Source organism: Haliotis cracherodii, unplaced genomic scaffold (assembly GCF_022045235.1).
Source record: "Haliotis cracherodii isolate W230 unplaced genomic scaffold, xgHalCrac1.p SCAF_10, whole genome shotgun sequence".
In the NCBI taxonomy this organism is placed as follows: Eukaryota; Metazoa; Mollusca; class Gastropoda; order Lepetellida; family Haliotidae; genus Haliotis; species Haliotis cracherodii.
The window spans coordinates 42,822,776-42,843,750 of record NW_027266265.1 but is presented as its reverse complement, the minus strand read 5'-3'; the positions used below and the strand labels follow the sequence as shown (position 1 = coordinate 42,843,750).

The 20,975-nt window shown below is 40.8% G+C and overlaps 1 protein-coding gene across 14 annotated transcripts in view; it reads left to right on the top strand.

Moving 5' to 3' along the window:
• Positions 1 to 5,884: 5,884 nt before the first annotated feature.
• LOC139454405 (uncharacterized) overlaps positions 5,885 to 20,975 on the top strand; it is a 46,736-nt gene continuing 31,645 nt past the window's right edge. For 3 of the 14 annotated variants that reach the window (XM_071236095.1, XM_071236091.1, XM_071236090.1), the window contains exon 1: positions 6,364 to 6,611. In XM_071236095.1, coding sequence (XP_071092196.1) covers positions 6,510 to 6,611 — 102 coding nt within the window. In that variant the 5' untranslated portion in view covers positions 6,364 to 6,509. Of the gene's footprint in view, positions 5,992 to 6,355; positions 6,612 to 7,634; positions 7,694 to 11,723; positions 11,814 to 20,975 lie in introns of those variants that run through there. The other 11 variants (XM_071236089.1, XM_071236081.1, XM_071236082.1 and 8 more) reach the window with 9 other exon arrangements.

Here is a 20,975-nt window from a genome sequence, read left to right as displayed (position 1 = left end):
ATCATCCATGGAACCCGTGAAGATTCCGGGGCAGAATAGGTCTTCAGCAACCCATGCTTGCTGTAAAAGGTGATGATGCTTGTCGTGAAAGGCGACTAACGGGATCGGGTGGTCAGACTCGCTGACTTGGTTGATGCATGACATCGATCCCAATTGCGGGGATCGATGCTCATGATATTAATCACTGGATTGTCCTGTCCAGACTCGATTATTTACAGACCGCCGTCATATAGCTGGAATATTGCTGAGTGCGGCGTTAAACAACAACCAACTTGCATTATCCCTTCCGGAGTAATGCAATTATACAACACTTATAACTTGGGCAGCATGAGTTATGCGCGCACCGCATACAGTGCGAAAATAAAGTCTGCGTCTGGCTATGGAAGCTGCCTTGCCTTTCACAGCCTTAGCAAGCTTAACCCTGTGGTAGACACAAACAAACATCGCTTCCCTACGGCCTTGCCATGTCTTGTTCGCCAGTAGTTCCATCGTCAAATGTTTACGCGTCTACTATAATAGGCATACTCTTACTGCAGTGGTATCTGCTGTTTTCTATCTCTGAGAGTAACGATGTGAACTCCACAGTAATCAGGCCCGTGCAGTATTGTTCCACTCTCTCCACCCAGAGAGAGAGAGAGAGAGAGAGAGCACATGTTGGAATTTAGAATTTTGATATGTTAAGATTTTAAAATATGTGCCTCCTGAAGATTTTGAATCAGTGCCATTGATGACAATGGTCCAAAAGTAACTGAGGCGACGTAAACTATTAGCTCCAATTAGGCAACATACGTTACCAGAATTTAAAATATAATCACAAATCTAATTAAAGCAACACAAAAGCTCCGAACGTAGATGTATGTACTTCTTAACTGCACGATCACTCTAGTTATGTGTTTCAAGGTTTGCCAGCACCATCCTTTACCAACATCAAGCTGAAACGCCTTTATGTGACTCAAAAAACTGTTCAAAGCGGCGTTTAACCAAACTCACCCACTCGCTCAAACAGATGCCACCAATACTGCTCAGGTAACCGCTTCCCGGCTAAAGGCTAAGATAACTATCTATAATCGTTGTCGGTAATTGAGTAAATTGGGTTTAGAGCCCCGTCAATAATATTACTGGAACATACAGCGAACTTAGCTTAATGTTTGAGAACAGAACCAAGTGACAAAGGAAACTCACGAGAACAGATATGGTACCTTCAAACGAAAGATCGTGATTAATGACAATCTGGATTCGAGCGCACAATCAGTGAATCCTGGTAAAGTTAAGGAACGTAAAACTGCTAAGCAAATTGCGGCGAATTGGTGTCAGTGATGGCAAACAGAGGACGAATGTCTTTATCGACGTTGATCTGCCTCTTTCAATCACGGGAACTCGTCCTTTCTGTTGTCACGGACGTTGATCCACCTCTGTGAACACCAGACACTCGTCCATTCTGTTGTCACGGACGTTGATCCACCTCTGTGAACACCAGACACTCGTCCATTCTGTTGTCACGGACGTTGATCCACCTCTGTGAATACCAGACGCTCGTCCATTCTGTTGTCACCGACGTTGATCTGTATATGTGAATATCAGACACTCGTCCTTCCTGTTGTCATGGACGTTCATCCATATATGTGAATATCAGACACTCGTCCATTCTGTTGTCACGGACGTTGATCCATATATGTTGACACCAGACACTCGTCCATTCTGTTGTCACGGACGTATATCCACCTATGTGAATATCAGACACTCGTCCATTCTGTTGTCACGGACTTTGATCCGCCTCTGTGAATTCGGGACGCTCGTCCATGCTGTTGTCACGGATGTTGATCCATATATGTGAATACCATACACTCGTCCATTCTGTTAAGGATGTTGATCCACCTCTGTGAATGCGGGACGCTCGTCCATTCTGTTGTCACGGACGTTGATCCCTATATGTGAATGCAAGACGCTCGTCCATTCTGTTGTTAAGGATGTTGATCCATATATGTGAATGCGGGACGCTCCTCCATTCTGTTGTCACAGACGTTGACCCACCTCTGTGAATGCGGGATGCTCGTCCATTCTGTTGTTAAGGATGTTGATCCATATATGTGAATGCGGGATGCTCGTCCATTCTGTTGTTAAGGATGTTGATCCATATATGTGAATGCGGGATGCTCGTCCATTCTGTTGTCACAGTCGTTGATCCACCTCTGTGAATGCGGGATGCTCGTCCATTCTGTTGTCACAGACGTTGATCCACCTCTGTGAATGCGGGATGCTCGTCCATTCTGTTGTTAAGGATGTTGATCCATATATGTGAATGCGGGATGCTCGTCCATTCTGTTGTCACAGACGTTGATCCACCTCTGTGAATGCGGGATGCTCGTCCATTCTGTTGTGATGGACGTTGATCCATATATGTGAATACCATACACTCGTTCATTTGTTGTCACGAACGTTGATCTATATATGTGAATACATGTACCATACGCTCGTCCATTTTGTTGTCACGGACGTTGATCCATATATGTAAATACCATACACTCGTTCATTCTGTTGTCAAGAAGGTTGATCCATATATGTGAATGCCAGACGCTCGTTCATTCTGTTGTCAAGAAGGTTGATCCATATATGTAAATACCAGACGCTCGTCCATGCTGTTGTGTCGCACGTTGATCCATATATATGTGAATACCAGACGTTTGTCCATTCTGTTGTGTCGGACGTTGATCCATATATGTGAACACCACACACTCGTCCATTCTGTTGTCACGGACGTTGATCCATATGTGGGAATACCTGACACTCGTCCATTCTGTTGTGTCGGACGTTGATCCATATATGTAAATACCATACACTCGTTCATTCTGTTGTCAAGAAGGTTGATCCATATATGTGAATGCCAGACGCTCGTTCATTCTGTTGTCAAGAAGGTTGATCCATATATGTAAATACCAGACGCTCGTCCATGCTGTTGTGTCGCACGTTGATCCATATATATGTGAATACCAGACGTTTGTCCATTCTGTTGTGTCGGACGTTGATCCATATATGTGAACACCACACACTCGTCCATTCTGTTGTCACGGACGTTGATCCATATGTGGGAATACCTGACACTCGTCCATTCTGTTGTGTCGGACGTTGATCCATATATGTGAATACCGGACACGCGTCCATTCTGTTGTCACGGACAATCCATCATCTGTTCTGATTCCTTGGTTTGATTGCACACGACCCACGTGTGCGCATGGGTTTCGCCAAAGAGGTAAACGTTAACGACCTGCGTCACGTCGGTTCCCTTGCTCCCATATTCAACTGACATGCCGTGATATAACTTAAATATTGTGCGGGCGTTAAATCTCACGCGCTCGCTCACTTTCCCTATATGTTCTACCATGCGCACGTCCTCAATGGTCTAAATCTGTTCATCATCGACGTTGATCTATCCAACACGAAAACCAGACACTCGTTTCCTCCGTGGCCTATTGGGCGTCTGCCCAGAGAGCGGAAGGTCGGTGGTTCGATACCCGATCGCGTCATACCAAAAGACGTTAAAAAGATGGCACTTGTTGTTATCGTGCCCCAAAGGGTGATAAAACAATTACTTTTCGCCTCGCAGTCAGAATATGTGTCTGTGTGTTAAACTGCGGCCTGGTGTGTAAGTGGGCTAGCACTATAAAACACACGCACACGCACACGCACACGCACATGCATAGTGCAATAATCTTCAACGCGACGTTAAACCCAATTTTGGGGCGGTCGGGTAGCCTAGTGGTTAAAGCTTTCGCTCGTCACGCCGAAGACCCGGGTTCGATTCCCGACATGGGTACAATGTGTGAAGCCAATTTCTGGTGTCCCCCGCCGTGATATTGCTAAATGCGGCGTAAAATCAAACTCACTCACTCACTCACTAAACCCAATTTTAACTCACCTCACCTCCTCTCCGTTGCCACGGACGTCGAGCCACATCTTTATTAATACCAGGCACTATTCTGTCTTCAATTTTGTCTCACCTGGCACGCGTTATTATACAACTTTGGACCAAACGGCTTACACATATCACTTCTGAGGAAATGCCAGCACACTATTTTCGTAAGAGAGACCACATTTCACACTTGAGGTACGAGTATCTGCCTACATGCTATCCACAGTGTTAAACCTGTCCTATTTGCAGCCTACAGTTTGTATCGAGTTCACCACAGGTTATTGTTAATCCACAGAAACATGCAAAGGTTTGCTGTAAATTCTTTGATATGCTGATAAGCCCGAGTCCGGTGTTTTTACGAAGTCTCCACACCGTATATAGAGAGGCGTTTAAACTGTAACCTCGTTAGACTGGAACTTGTTAATCTGGAAACCCTGCCTATTAGAGGGTGACTGTTTTGTATGTCTATATACGTAAATTAATCCTTATCCGTAACCCGACAATGCTTGTTTGTTTGTTTATTTGTTTTTATCGCGCACTCAGCAATATTCTAAATATATTAAGGCGGGCTGTAAATACTTGAGCGTGTAAACCGGCAGATTTCATTTTATGTAGTATCGTCCGGATAAATGAGGTTTAACTATATTTGTGCATCAGCGAAAAATAAAACTGCTTTACATGAAGACGGGTTAGATTGTGATATATTTAATTATTCTCATGAATTTTTATTTTCAAGTGTTGGTTTTGAGAAGATAATTAACTCTGTAAAAGGGCCTTAATATGAATATCAGTCCGCGTGGGTATGTTTGTTTGTTGATTCCGCCTACTTTAACTGGCACTATGAAGGAAGTGCACTCGGTGTATATTGCCACTGTGTTACTCGCTATTACAGAGCTGTGCTTTGGATGTTACTCATCGACTGTCGGCACAGGAATGTTTAGAGCGTACCATCGTCTCGTAGACGGTCCGAGTTCGAGACCAAACATGGGTCAAAGGTAGTCGGGTGACCCTTTGCGTGATACTGCTTCAGCGGTTTTAAGAGCGTATAATATTCACTCACTCACTCACTCACTCACTCGCCCTGTTATTAGCCTCAGTGTTGCCTCAGTGAATCATGTAAACATCAGCATCAATTATCATAAAAACATAACTTCAGTCAACCCTAAATAAGGGACAACATTATTCTTATATATCTGAGTATTATATTCGTATTATCAATGCTTCAAGAATCAAGATATATATACCAAATCTATAAGCTGATCATATTACTGCTTAACAGTTATCACACTCTACAAAAACAAAAGTGTTGCCTAATTGTAAGCAATTGCTTTATTTAAGTTTGCGATTAATACTAAACAATTAAAACATCGGAACATATTTGACTCCGAGACATGATAATGACAACAATATTACATCCATTGGTATATATCAAATGGTTTCTTCAGAGGTATATCAGGTTACAGACTGACTCGCGCGACACAGCACTGGCACCTTGTTGGATGGCACACGCTCAGTGGTGCTATATGTCATCGTGGCACCAGTATGGTAAACGCCCGCACACGTTCTGCAGTCTTGCATTTTGTTCGAACCAATGCGCTTGTGAGTGACTACAGCACACAAGTATACACACTGTAAGCAATAACCTGCCGTTACCCACCCTCTCCTGAAATATCCGTCCTTGACGCGGGCTTGCTTCACCATTTATAGGCAGGTGAGAGACACACTTGAAGAATCTGCCGGTCGGAACCATTATGGCAGCGAGGGGTGTCAGGTTACTATCAAGTGCTCCATAACAGCGGACTGCTAAAATTTAACGTTTCAAACGTTTTTTGATTATTTTTTGGTTTTGAATGGTTTAATGTTCTTTAAACCAAACATATGTGCATTTTGGCTTAATATATTGTTTTTGAGTTAAATTTGATATTTTTAACTTTCTACCCCTTAAGATAGACTGGTCCCACATGACGGTATATTCGACTGTAGTCTACGGCTGTACACTGCCTGCTAGATTTCCCTCCAGTCCTCCTAAGCTGTAACTTTGGTCGTGGATTTTCGATCTATTTCGAATTAGGCGACCTAGAAAAGTAAGTAAAATTATTTTCTTATGTTGCATAATTAACTCATTTGTGAGACTACGTGTGTAACGATAATGGTACAAATTGTCGAATAAGCAATATTTATTTACATCGATATGCAAATAAGGAATATTGGATTTACCTGTAATACGGACGTTTTACACCTGGAAACACCTGACCAGGTATCGACCGACAATCTTGACGCAGGAATCGGTTACCATGGAAAGGTCGTGATATTTCATGAGCCACTGTTATGCCAGATGTATTAGAAACTTGAGTCCACCTCTCAATACTGGGCCCCGCGCATGTACGTAAGACCATAGGCTACCCCATGTGTGTCGGTACTAAGAAAAAACCTGTCCGTACGCAAGCTTTATAGGAGAATCATTTTTAGCAAGTCTTCACTGTCGTGGGAGAAGTGGTCTAAGCCATAGTCTAGAACCACGCCAACCTTTTTCATCAGCCTGTTTTCGTTTTAGATTCTCACGACAGTGATTTATAAATAAGTTTTAAAAAAAACACTTAAAATGAAGCTCTCTCCTGTCTGGAACAACTATGCGTATTTGAAGAATCAGCAGACTTTTCAACAAGTTGCAGTTCAAAATGCCCTTGACGAGGCTGAAGAGAGGGTAGGTGGTGTGATAACTTCGTTATGTTACGGGTAGCCATTTTGAATTTGATTCAAGCTTGCGCAATCGTGTAAATCAACTCCGGGTGTAACAGTTGTAGGTAATGATGAAGTACACTTTGTTAACGCGATGCTATTATTAGATTCCCAACCTGATACGGCTGACTTTTTCACCTTCAGCCATTGTTTATGTTTCATAAGGGGATGTCTTTTGATGGGAAGGTCCAACATGGACGGCTATTTTGGCGTTGTGGCATCCGCTTTCCAAACATTACACTGAAAAGATAAAGGTTAAGACAATGACTTCTTCAAACATCCTATCCATGGAACGATTTTCAAGATTTGTGCAAGTTTGATACACCTGTACATACCAGACAATAACATTTTCCTCCGTAGGTATATATAGGTAAGGCTGGTACGTGACGGTGTTGCTGATTCACCGCAGTGTCATTGTCTGGTATGTATACCATTGCCATGTCGACATGCAAAGCTGGACACAGAGACCGATACGAACACAAACCCATCCTTCCTATACAGTAGGGAAATGGAATATATGGACATCGATTTGAAGGAATATTGCCTTCTTAAATGGCCTCCACGAGAGGATTCGTTTAGTTTGGCATTTACCCCTCGCTGACTCAGCATGGATTCTTGGAAGGCCACCAGGTTTCTGCTAACTCGTAGGTGAAGCAACTATTTGTTTTTTCCTCCAAATTTCTGGCACAAACAAGAACAAACAAACTTTCTCCAGTAAAACAAGTCAGAGAGGTTTCACGGTTATTTACTCATCATGGATATTTTTATAAAATTTGGAACAAATAGGCGGTTTTTTGTCTCGAAGTTATAACAGGTCATCATTAATCCTTGGTATTGAATGCTTAAACATGAAAACATTCCTAAACCATTTCTATGATATAGATGGTCTATGGTCGTGTACGCTGGTTCTTTGTGTTCCGATTTGCAAACATGGATCCAATTAAGAATATCTTCATGTAATTAATTAATGGTTTTAAACAATGAACAGGTGAGGCTCAGCGGGTAGCTATGACTAAGAGGAGGTTCTTCGCCCCCGGCTACTCAGTGGTAAGATTCACAGCATTCAACTAACACACGGCCACCGCCATTTTGTTTCGCCAGAAGACACTTGGCAGCCATATTGGAATTCCTGACAACTGCTTTATTTAGTAACTCCCAAAAAATTATGTAGTCCTACCACCGGGTATAGACTATTTTCTGGATTTTGGTGATGATATTAAGTTGTCAGATGTTCCAGGATATTTATATTGTTCTGCAGCTTTGTACAACTTTTGTGGCGACATGCTTTACATATTCAGAGAACGGGGCACTGTTACATGCATCAATCTTTGTGCTACGAGTTTTGTATCTCCCATCATTTAACATAGACTTGTAATAGTCGAAGCGCAAAGAACGTTTCGTTTTGTGGAACGAAGATCCTGCCTCCTTTTTCTCACACAACATACGCATGTTGTCTAACTGTCTAACTGAATTGAATTGAATGTTACGATCGTAAATGTGTATGTGCAAAATATGCTTAGGTACTGGGTTTAATGAAAATGGCCTATGACAACGACATACGTCACTAAGTGAAATGTATCTGACGTCCACTACGTGTCCTCAAGGTTATAAACGCATTTTATATCAAACACATATATTCTTTAATAGCTGTTCCCTTATTTATTTTTTCAGTATGTCAGTACTAATCAGTGATAAATGCATGCACAAGCAATCTCACGTGTACAACTTTCTGTGTGTATTTGAATCTCTATCTTTTGAATTGCTAATGTAACATAGTTTACTAACACCTGGTGTCATCATTGATTATCAATGATCCATTCATATAATTGGCACCGTCAGTTTGCCTTTTACGCCCAATGGAATCTGTGTTGGTGGATAATCGAGACTGGTATGCTCTGGCGTTGACGTTTTATATCTATCACAGAATAAGGGAAGGGAAATCATGTGTTCTCAGAATAAGGTACTACCGTAATAGACACTTGATAGACTCTCTCTCTCTCTCTCTCTCTCTCTCTCTCTCTCTCTCTCTCTCTCTCTCTCTCTCTCTCTCTCTCTCAATATTATTCCAATTCTATTCCAAATGTAAGGGTGGAATAGTTTGGCGCAGACAAATGCAACCTGTTCGATAGACCTAGGTTCCCACATATAGGTACACTTCCCGATTCTCGTTCTCCCCGTTATAGTGTGCAAGCGGTGTTCAACTACACTCACTCACCCGAGGGAAATAACTGACTCCATGTAATTCTCCGAACACTCGTTTGCTTAGATTGCAGGAACAGTTCTGTTGTTTGTCAAACATTTTTCTTGGTCATGTTGTCCCATCATCTTTAGTTCTCGTTACTGAAGTAATTACATTCCCCCTTTACCCTCCAACCCTTCCTCCATCCCCCTTCCGCCCATATTTGAAACATAGCCTGTTGTGTCAGTGGCCTGTGCCAAGAGTGCCAAATACCTACAATGCAAGTACCAAGTTGCCATGGAAACCTATGAAGATAAGAACGTAGCGTTCTAGATCTTCCGTCATGTTTTCGTCAGATGCGCCAAAGATAACAAATCCAAGGACCACACTGCAACACTTGGTGCATTTTGTTGCATATTAGTGCATTGGGATTTTTTTTTTTTTTTAAATGAGGGTCCAAATCTGGATTTATCTTGGAAGTTCCTCCACTCTGATACGATAACGTGGGTGTGTTCGCAAGAATCCCCGTGAGTCAGGGTTGCTGGTTCGGTACCTGTAGGCGCACTGTGGCGTTAGACCGATAACTCTATCTGTATATAGGCTGTGTGTGGGTGGGTGTGTAGGTTCTAATGCAAAGGCAATCTTGTCATGGTGGATGTAATGTATAAAATGGAGCTCAACCGCCAATAATGATATCAAACGGAAACCTTTGCACTCTACCTGTATAAAGTTCATACATGTTTTAGATGTGACGGACAACGTGTAAGATATTAACTGATTTAAATACTGTAAATCTATTATTAAATTTTGTATTAAACTTAAACTTAATTCATTACTTAGTTCAACATAAATTATGTAATCATGTTTATTGCAAAGTATACCCATTTCACAGATTATTCTTTAAATTTCATTGCTGTTTGAAGTACATGTCTTCAATATATTATTTAACAAAAACACAAACTGTACATTTTGAGAGATACGTTAAATAAATATGTTGTACTGGTGACGTGTGCAAGGGAATTCCACTGAGACGTATTTAAGTCACGTGGTACTTAAGGTCTTCCAGCCATTTGGTATGACTAGATGTCTATCTTTAAAGTAGCATGTTACTTGTGAGAAGTCGAGTGATAGATCAGATTAACCACCGAATGTCTTTCAGCCTTAAACACCAAAAAATGTGTATTGGAAAATTTAACATCGCGTATACAGCATATACACACAGAGTTCTTTCAAGTACAAAGTACCGCATCCTAAATAGTAACAGCCTAGCTGGAGCTCGAGCCTACCAACCCCCGCAGTTGTTTATGAGCAGGAAGAATTGTTCCTGCATATGCGGCCGAGTCTATGTCAATATAGCTTTCCGAACGGCTCTCACATATGCGGCCGAGGCTATGCCTATATATACCTATACCTTCACTCGTGTTGTGTGAGCCAGTGAATGCCAGTGGGTTGACGCGATGCACTGATACCGGCTCAAGATACTCATATATCTGTCACTGCCGCATTTCACTGTCTCTCCGTTATTAGAACCAGAGAAGCAATTATTCTTACCTGAAGGACGAATAGAGATATGCAATTCTTGCGCAGGAGAATGTGTGACAACATAAGAACACATGCACAGACACTTTACATCCGGTATATGGGAAAACGGTAACATTGAACACCAAGCCGAATGTGCAGCAAGGCAATTTCTCTCGCATGGAGAGTGACATAAAATAAGAATAACTGTAGATTTAGTTATCGGGCCACTGAAAATGCTGTCAAAGTGTAATTCTTGCGTATGTTGGATTTATTAAACATGACAAGCCCATATGGAAAATCCATGCATGTATATATATGGAATGGGATGGGCTAGGGGAAGTCACAGACTAAAGTCTATCCATGAAATCCCTTTCTTTTTTAAATCCTTTGTTTAGAAATTTAAAAAAACAACATTCTGTATAATTATTTTACCTCATGGTGAATAATTACATATCGTATCGGCGTATCTCAGATAGCATCGGCATGTTTCCTTGATCATAACGTTAGCAATATTTTTCAATAAGGAAATAGTTCAACAATCAAGTTTTAATAGATGGATTAATTTGATAATGGATTAGGAGATACCAGGTCTTGTATATATTTTCGATGTAGGTTTGGACACGTGTAGGTCTTCTCCATGTAACAATGGATATCAGGTATTTGTAGACTGAGCCAGATTGAACTGTTGGATGTCGGGTATTTATAGACTGAACCAGATTGAACTGTTGGATATCGGGTATTTATAGACTGAACCAGATTGAACTGTTGGCGGTGACTAAAGTGGGCGTTTAATGATCTGGTCCAAACTTGAATAGACGCAAGCCGGTTTCTCAATAACCCACTATAACGATACACAGCACATACACTTAGGTAGATATACATATATCCCCAATCTGCTGAAATCATTATGTTGAGCTTACTTTGGGGAGAAACAGTGAAAGATGTAAAGAAATGGTAGTCTTTGAGTCATTTTGATTGCGGGCAGTGGGTGGCCTAATGATTAAAGCATTCGCTAGTCACATCGAAGACAAAGGTTCGATTCCCCACATGGGTTGTATTTGTGAAGTCCATGGCTGTACCCGTTAGAATATGCCTGAAGTATTCCGAACGCGGCGTCAAACCGCACTCACTCACCCTGTTTGTGTAGTGTGACTCATCCCTTGTTCTTGTCGCATTGTTTCCCATCATTTTTGAGAAACAGTAACAGCTCCCGTATGTCATGTTTCCACTTCAAATCGAGGTTTATCTCAGACATGTAGTCGCGGTGCAATCAATTAACATGGAGCTAAACAAAACTGCACCAACTGCATATTTCTTTAAATAGCTAACATTCCATTTGTCTGATAAAACTAAGCATTCCCTCCCTGAGAGCTCAGAACGTGTGTAGCCCTCGTATGGTGCGCACAGGGAAGGTAAAAAAACATGGATACTGAAACTTCCGATCCGAGGGACTTGAGATTGAAAAAGGTACGTCTTGCAAATCTGCATATATACGACTCCTGCCAACTCTCATTCGTCAACACTCGGAAGTTTCCGTTTACTGCAACGGACCTGTCCGGTTGTCACGGCAGCATGCCAAGCACCTTTGAACTTTGTTAAGGATTTATTTAAGCGATGAAACTGAGGAAAACTTTATTTTACTGATTGGAGATAACGTGGAAACGTCACTGAGAACTGTTTACCTTAAAAGGTAACACCTTGGTGAACTGTCTGTGTTTGGAATAAGTAAATAGGAAATAAGTAAAATATCACAGCACTGGCAGTATATTTGGTCAAGAAGTCAAAAGGAGAGCAATCAAGAAAGTTATGTTGCTGGTAAAACTAATTCAGGTCGACGTATGATGTGTCTTCGTTGAGATGATTAGGTTATGAAAGGCAAGGCAGCTTTCATAGCCAGACGCAGACTTTATTTTCGCACTGAATTCAGTGAGGGCATAACCCATGCTGACCAAGTTATATATGCATTGTTTAAATGCATTACTCAGGAAGGGAAAATCCAAGTTTGTTTCTTGTTTAACGTCGCACTCAGCAATAATCCAGCTTTATGACGGCGGTCTGTAAATAATCGAGTTTGGGCCAGACAATCCAGTGACTGGCATCATGACATGCACCAACCAAGTCAGCGAGCCTGACCACGTGATCTCGTTAGTCTGCTCTCACGATAAGCATGGGTTGCTGAAGACCTATTCTATCCCGGATCTTCACGGGTAGTGAAATGCAAGTGAAAACTTCAGGATTATCAAGGTTCCGGATTAACGAATATGATACAGAGTAATATCACTTTGCAACAATGTATACTCCCCAGGGAGCTGAGAATGATAAACGAGTGCACACTGATCCAATGATCGGGGTTAGCGCTTTGAGCACGCACCTTGTATATGGAGTCTAGCGCAAAAGAAGTACATATTATTTATGTCGCCCAGCAAGTTGGATTCCAGACTTTCTCTTCATGATAATATCATTTTGTATTCTATTTTCATCCAATTAATATGTTAATACAGTTATGGTTATGGTATTAAATTGCAGAAAAATGTAGTTGATATAATCCCCCTACATGTTAGGCGTTAGCTCAGTAATTGGCTCCCACATCAAATCGACACGCGTGTCCTCCGTCGTGATATTTTGCTAAAAGCGGCGTAAAACCATATTCACTCACTCACTCTTCTTGGCAATTCCAAATGGGAAAAAGGGTGAGTCAATCACTCAGTCACGATACCTCGTACCACAGAACTAAAACTAATCACAAGAACAAGAATGCAAAGACATGATACTGCACAGATGATGATGAGCCGTACATGCTTTTCTGACGGAGCTGTACCGAAGAACCATCTGTGTGTTATCATAAGCATATCGGGTGGTATGCAATCAGCGGCATACACTGCTAAGACTGGTCGTTGGCTGTTGCTGTGTGTTTGCCAAGGTGTTGATCTCATTAAGTCATCAACAGTCTCCGGATAGACTGGTACGTATATTACAATAGTGTACACATGTGTGTTGATATTTCTTGTGAACATGTTTGTTAATGGAGCCATCTTACAAGTGAAGGTCACAGTTGTGTGTTGTTCATTGGGACCTGCTGTTTTCATTTATCTCCCTTCGAGATACTGTTTTCCTGTTACCGAATCTATGATGCTGAAATATAATTACTGGATATCAGTTTATCTGTACTGAATGTTGTCTCAGTTAAAGAATACAGTTGCTATACTACTCAAAAGAAGTTAAGGATCACCCGATTCTTTCATATTGGTAAAGTTAATCTGTCATGGCATGAGAGATTAACTATAGTAATATGAAAGAATCAGGTGATCCTTAACTTCTTTTAAGTAGTATATTTTTACATTCATCTTAAAATACCTAATAATATGAACCTGTTTGCATCAGTGTCCCGACACCCTTACACTAGTCGGGGCACAGGTGGCCCGGCCATCTAAGGCGCCGCAATATTCTGTGAAGTTGCGTAACTTGGGCACGTCAGAAACCTATGATCGTGGGTTCAAATCCCGGTTCGCCCCGATTATGTCTGTTAGCACCATAGCCGTGGTTTCACCAATGTGGTAAACGTCTTAGACATGCATCGCTTCGGGTTTTATTCCCTCATGAACCTGACACGCCGCGATATAACTGGAGTATTTTTCAAAGCTGGGTTAAACTCAGCTCACTCGCTCTCACTCTTACAACGTGTAAGCATAATAAGCAGGTGCCATATTAATCAGATCGATTCATGTAAACCAGATCCAGACCTGATAGAAGTCTGTTTAGATCTTGGTGATTTAAGTTCAGGTATCATGATTTGCTGAGCTGTTTGGCTGTGCTGACGAGTGGCACGGAGGCGCCGATCGTTCTCCTCGTGGCTACATGAAACAGTCCCGCGCACATGTATACGTCCTTCCTGTCTGCACAGCTCACCACAGTCGGCCAGGAGCCAATCCGACAACAGGTGCCCGCCCGCCAGCTCGGCTGTGGGGAGATTGATACATTCAGTTACATCATGAATGTTGTGTTGTCTGAAGTACATACTTAACCTTGGCACTAAATTAGTTTGTATGGATGAATTTGTGGATTTCAGTTTTGTTTCTTGTGACAGAGATAGGATTATGGACACCCCTCACTTTTTAACTTACTTCCTAACTGATGTACTTAGACATACCTTATCTAACCATCTTCTTGTATACAAATTAGATTGTATGGCGGGTGCCACTGGTGCCAACACATGCTTACCCTTTTCGCGAACGCGTTGTATCATCACTGGTTTTTGGTGTCGTCCATTCATATAATGTCACTTCATAATTCTCTGGCATTGACGTTTTATAATTTGAATACCAGTGAATTTCTTGTTTGTTAACGTTAACACCAGGGAGAAGTTGCTGTATTTGGACAAGGTGCATCGTTATTGATAGTCGTGAAGAAAGTGTTCAACGTTTTCATTGCACTGTTCCACCCGTATGATCCGGGTTAGAATCGGTCTTGAGCAACCCATACTTGTCGTAAGAGGCGACTAACGGGATCGGGGGTCTGGCTCGCTGACTTGGTTGATGCATGTCATCGTATCCCAGTTGCGTTGGCCGATGCTCATGATGTAAATCACTTTAGTGTCTGGTCCAGACTGGATTATTTACAGGCTGCCGTCATATAGCTGGAATATTGCTGAGTGCGGCGTTAAACAAGAAACAAAACTAATGATAAAGATAAAGTTTGCAGGCAAAGTGGCTTGATTTAATGGATCTTGACAAGTATAACTATTCAGCATTACATAATGTTATTGATTGCGCATGATGCTAAACTTTGAACACACAAACTACGTAACTGAGCTGCCCCTAAAACCACCCCTTCCAACATGTCCAAATGGAAGGAAATCTCAAAAACTCCCTTCCCCCGCATGCAGCTGGAATTGATGAGTGCGGCGTTAAACCAAAAAAAACCTAACATTTTACTGTTCGATTTGATGTGATTTTATATAGAGATATATGCATATCCTTACTCTGGTTGAATTTAAATGTGTGAGTTAAGGTTTCCATAGCCAAGTTCAGCCAAGGTTCACTCGGGTATTGGGCTGTAATAGAGAGTTACAACATGAGCCTATGTGGGCAAGATTGCCCCCGGTTGCATATCACTAACGGTACAGAGCTTTAACCAGACGGCGTGAATCTACCTAGACAGATTAAGTAACACCTTTCTGTAATTGGGGTCATTTGGCGAACGCTAACTGTTCCCTGAAGACGTTGGTTGCTTATATATCACTTGTATAACAAATACTGCGTTGATATATGATTGAAACTGTTCATTATTTTCTAGTCATAGCCTCAATGGATTATTTTTAGCTTTGCTTCATCTACGAATATATTAATGCTTTAGTTTATATTTCCATTCGTTTTGTATGAAGTTGTAATATGGTGGTATAAGTGTTTGCAATTTGCTCAGAAAAGCGTACAAAGTCAGGTTTGCTCGTCTTATATTGGGCGGCGACGTAGCTAAGTGGTTAAGCGTTCGCTCGTCACGCCTAAGACGGGTTTGTTTCCCACTTAGGAATAACACATGATGCCCCCGCCATGATAAGTATGGAATATTTCTAAAAGTGGCGTAAAACATCGTTCATTCTCTTCTTTGGTGAAGCATTATAAGTCCTCTTTATAACATTACATCATGGGCAGTGAATTATGTATGCAGATATAGACTCGTCCTTGTAATGGAAGGAACGGGAACTGAAACTCGAGGGTCCTGAGGACCAGACGCCCGCATCAGAGGATGCACATCACAGTAGGATACTCGTGTCTTGTAATGAAGAAGGGTTCCATCTTGGCATTTTGGCAAATTTGCCGGTTCCTCTCTGACCTGTGCAAAACCCCACAGAAGCTGATGTGAAGTGTCTTGGACCTTGAGAAGTCCTTGAGAATATACTAGTAAGCAAATGCATAGACTATTATTGACGTCTCTTTCAAGTTCTTTTTGGCGGTCTTCAGGTAGATTATGCCCCATCAACTGCCTATAATGAAGTTATATATTATTATTATGTATAGGAGTATATGCTTCTCTACAGCATACCTGTTTTTGTTACTGGTTCTGCGTCCGAGCTTGAAACGAGATACACGTGGGCTTCACAGATAATATATAGGTGGTTACTCGTATGGGGGAGGCTTGGTGTTAAGAGTGAAGCTGACGTTGCCATGGAAACTATTTTCTGTTACAGGGTAATGGGTTGAAAGTGACAAGATTGCAATGTTTTGGTTAAATTAATTCAATGTGTATGTGGTAAAATGTTATTTGCGCCGAAAATGCATTGATATTCAGTTAGCAACAGTCGGCCAGGTAATACGTTTTAGCACAAGTATTCGAACAATAAACAACATTATTGTTCTCATTCATACGGGAAATCACGTATTAACTTCAGTAGCAGTTTATGACATTGCATGATGTTACATGGCAAAAGTAATGTAGCAAAATATGTAATGAATATTAACAAACAATTGAGGAAGGGATTGATTGTGATTTTCAATAACGGCCAGTAATTCACAATGAAAGTCTAATTTATGGTCTCTGTATTACGCGCATGTATGACAGAACATTGTATAGATATGTCACAATCTGTAATTGTAATCTAAAAAATCTGCAGACCTCTAAATTGCAAAATACTATCATAATCCCCCTTTACTTTACTAACTGGCGCCAAATGTGTTTCTTTTTTCTGTATATACAGTGTATAGACATACAATCACAACATTATCTTTGTCATTGTTCCAAGGGCTGTTCAATGACAACTGGATTCTTTCATGTGCCAGAATGGGCTCATTGTGTACAAGCAGTATGTATACAGTTACATGGTTTCTCTAAGTCGAGGTAACCAGTTCTTATCAGCTAAGCTTCCATTGCGCCCACATCAATGATAAATGTAACGTATGATACGTGGTAAAACAGACATAATATGTTCCTATGTTATATTCCCCTGGCAATTACCATCGCAGTGCACGCTGCTGACAAACATGGATACTGCGTTACGTGTTGCCCTTGGCGGAGTTCCAAACTGATAATGAGGACTTTGTAGTCAAGGTTTCCTGCTTGGGAGACACCTACCTCAACAGGACTGTGATAATGTATCAAGAGTTTAAGATAACTGATTCAACAGTTTAGATCTGGAAACAACTTTTTTAGATTTAGAAACCGCTAGAAACATTCGGGTGCGTGAAATGAAGACCGAGTAAGCTAAAGAGTGCACTATCTCTGAGTTATAGAAGCTGAATTGTAACATAAATGTAGGTATGTTCCCTGATCTGATTGGTTAAAAAGTGTTGTCGAATGAGCATAACATCGCTGAATTTTTGGGGTCTCATCACCGTGTATGTATACATTAATTAATGGAACTATTTTTGAAATCATCAACATGGAGGAACAGATGGAAATTTACCCTGACTTCCACATCGGAGATTTCGATGAAATATTGAGTGAATGGGGCGACGAGACATTTTCTGAGATAATACAAGAATTTGAAGGTAAATGAAATTTACCTTTTTCCATTAATTACAAAATCATAATCATAAATAATGTAATTTTCTTGGGCTTGGCCAAAGGAAAAAACAAAACAAAATCAATTTTTAACAGAGTAAAAAACATTTATTGCAACTCTATAATGACTTTCATACATCCACCTAATTTTGTTCTTATTATAACCCACAAAAAGCTGTTGAAGCTGAAAACCGTTCTGAGATGGCCCCCGAACTAAGAAATACAGCCAGCGTTTCCGTAGAGCCCAAAGTTCAAGCGTCCAGTCACCGCTTCGCGTCCCTTGATACAAAAGCAGTACAGGACATCGTGGATAGGAACCTCTCCAAATCTACTGGGAGTTAAAATATTTCGACGTAAGCCATTGAAACATAAAAGAATACATAAACAAATAAAAAAAAATTCCTACGCAGATTCGATCAACATCAGCGAGAGTTACCTCCCTTACACCATTGCCATAATAGCAATGTAAAGCGTGACCAATGTGTCATCGCAAAAATTGGCAATAATATAACGAGATTGACCAAAATCTTAACATAAATTAAATATTATGTTTTGTAAGATTTGAGATATGTTATACTAAATGGATATACGGAAATTTCATTTAAACACGACACCGTAATAATAACGAAATACTCCCACTTACCGTCACATTTGTACCCTGAACACGGCAATCTTTTCACTTCCAGAATGGCTTGGTTTCCGAGGTTTTGAACCCACGTTCGAAGAGCTTCCTGCTTTTCAACTGAATGAGAGACTGAGGTTCTTTTATGCCGAAGTCAGAAATGCTGAGGGAGAACTTTACTCAAAATCGAGTTTTGTTGGGTTGCGTGCTGCCATACACAGGCACATCAGGGGGCCGCCATTTGAGCGCAGCATAAACATTATCCAAGACCGGGAATTTCACACTGCAAACTGCCGTCACTTTACTGTCAAACGCAGGTATTGAATCGCGAGATTTGCAGAATTACCGGCCACAAATCCGATGAATCGTTGAAGTCGTATTCCATTGACTCGTGCTCGTCTCAAAAACGACATTATTCGAACATTTTTCAGAGACAGGAGCAGCTCGCTAACGAACGTAATTTGGTACCTGTCATAGATACAAATATCCTGCCACTGTCCACTGCTCCCGTGAGTAATTTCCAGGTTAATTCTTCTGCTAATTTCCACGGCCTCTCTCACATATGTTATTCCACTGTAACAGTAAACAACTTTTTCAATCCCAGCTAAGCTGCATGTCTGAAATTTCGCACGTTTGACGTCTCTTGTCACCACCTCAGTTTCAGGCGAGTTGACACTATCTTGTACAGGGGCCAAACAGTATGTACGTCTTTTCTAATTTTGATTATTTGTATTTCATAGTTACGCATAATTACAAATTACAAGTAAGATGAGGAACTGTGATAAAGAATTGAATTTGTGATATTTCCTGTTGTTTGTTTATTTTCTGAGAAATGAGCTTGAACATGTGACCACCCCTTTCGTAAAATGGACCCTCATTATTGGAGTACCTCGAAACCATTGATCGGTTTCGCGGCACCCCATATCATGCATCTTTTCGAAGGTGAGCACGAGGAGACGTATTACTAACGACAGTTTTGTTGTGTCATGCGCTTAGTAAATTAGTTCCTCCTAAATATCGATTTAATTAACGTTCATGTTACAATGTCGATAAATATTTCGTTTTGTAAGATTTGCGTGATGTTATGCTGAATGGATGTACGGAAATTTTTCATTTGAACACTCCGCCTTACGGCGTCGTGTTCAAATGAAATTTCCGTACATCCATTCAGCATAACATCACGCAAATCTTACAAAACGAAATATTTATCTCCTAAATGTTATAGTTATAGAATCGGACATCTGGGAGTTATAGAATCGGACATCTGGGAGTTATAGAATCGGACATCTGGGAGTTATAGATCGGCCATCTGGAAGTTATAGAATCGGCCATCTGGAAGTTCTAGATCGGACATCTGGGAGTTATAGAATCGGACATCTAGGAGTTATAGAATCGGACATCTAGGAGTTATAGAATGGGACATCTGGGAGTTATAGATCGGCCATCTGGAAGTTATAGAATCGGCCATCTGGAAGTTATAGATCGGACATCTGGGAGTTATAGAATCGGACATCTAGGAGTTATAGAATGGGACATCTGGGAGTTATAGAATCGGACATCTGGGAGTTATAGAATCGGGCATCTGGAAGTTATAGATCGGACATCTGGGAGTTATAGATCGGACATCTGGGAGTTATAGAATCGGACATCTAGGAGTTATAGAATCGGACATCTAGGAGTTATAGAATCGGGATCTAGAAGTTATAGAAATCGGACATCTTGAAGTTATAGAATGGGACATCTAGGAATTATAGAAATCCGACATCTGGGAGTTATAGTATCGGATATCTAGGAAATATAGAAATGGACAGCTAGGAATTATAGAATCGGACATCTTGTAGTTATAGAATTGGACATCTGGGAGTTACAGAATCAGACATCTAGGAACTATAAAATCGGACATCTGGGAATTATAAAATCGGACATCTAGGAAGTAGAGAATCGGACATCTAGTAGTTATAGAATCGGACATCTAGGAGATATGTAATTGGACACCTGGGAGATATAGAATCTGATATCTGGGAATTACAGAATCAGACAGCTAGGAGTCGGACTTCAAGGATTTATTGAATCGAACATAAACCCGGGATAGGCGTTATAGAATACCTCGGATTTTTGGAATGGTACATAACGAGCAGTCATAGAAGCATATATCTAAGATTTATAGATTCCGATATCAGTTATTATTTATTGTTTATAATATTCTGTTGTTAAAGAATCTGATATTTTGTGGTGATACAATCTGGTATCCAGTAGTTATACAGTTGGGTAACTATGCGAATTGGATATATATGTGTTACATAATTGGATTTATTTGCACTATAGAACTGAATATATAGGAATGGTATAATGTGATATATATTAATAAGAATTCTACGATCGTGTTTACATACATACGTGTTTACATAAGTTGTGACTGTGTATTTCTGACAGCAAATGAAATTAAACATCGCAAGGTTCCTTCCTATCAAAATAATATCAAAGTTGGCGTACTTGATGATTCGTTTCCATAT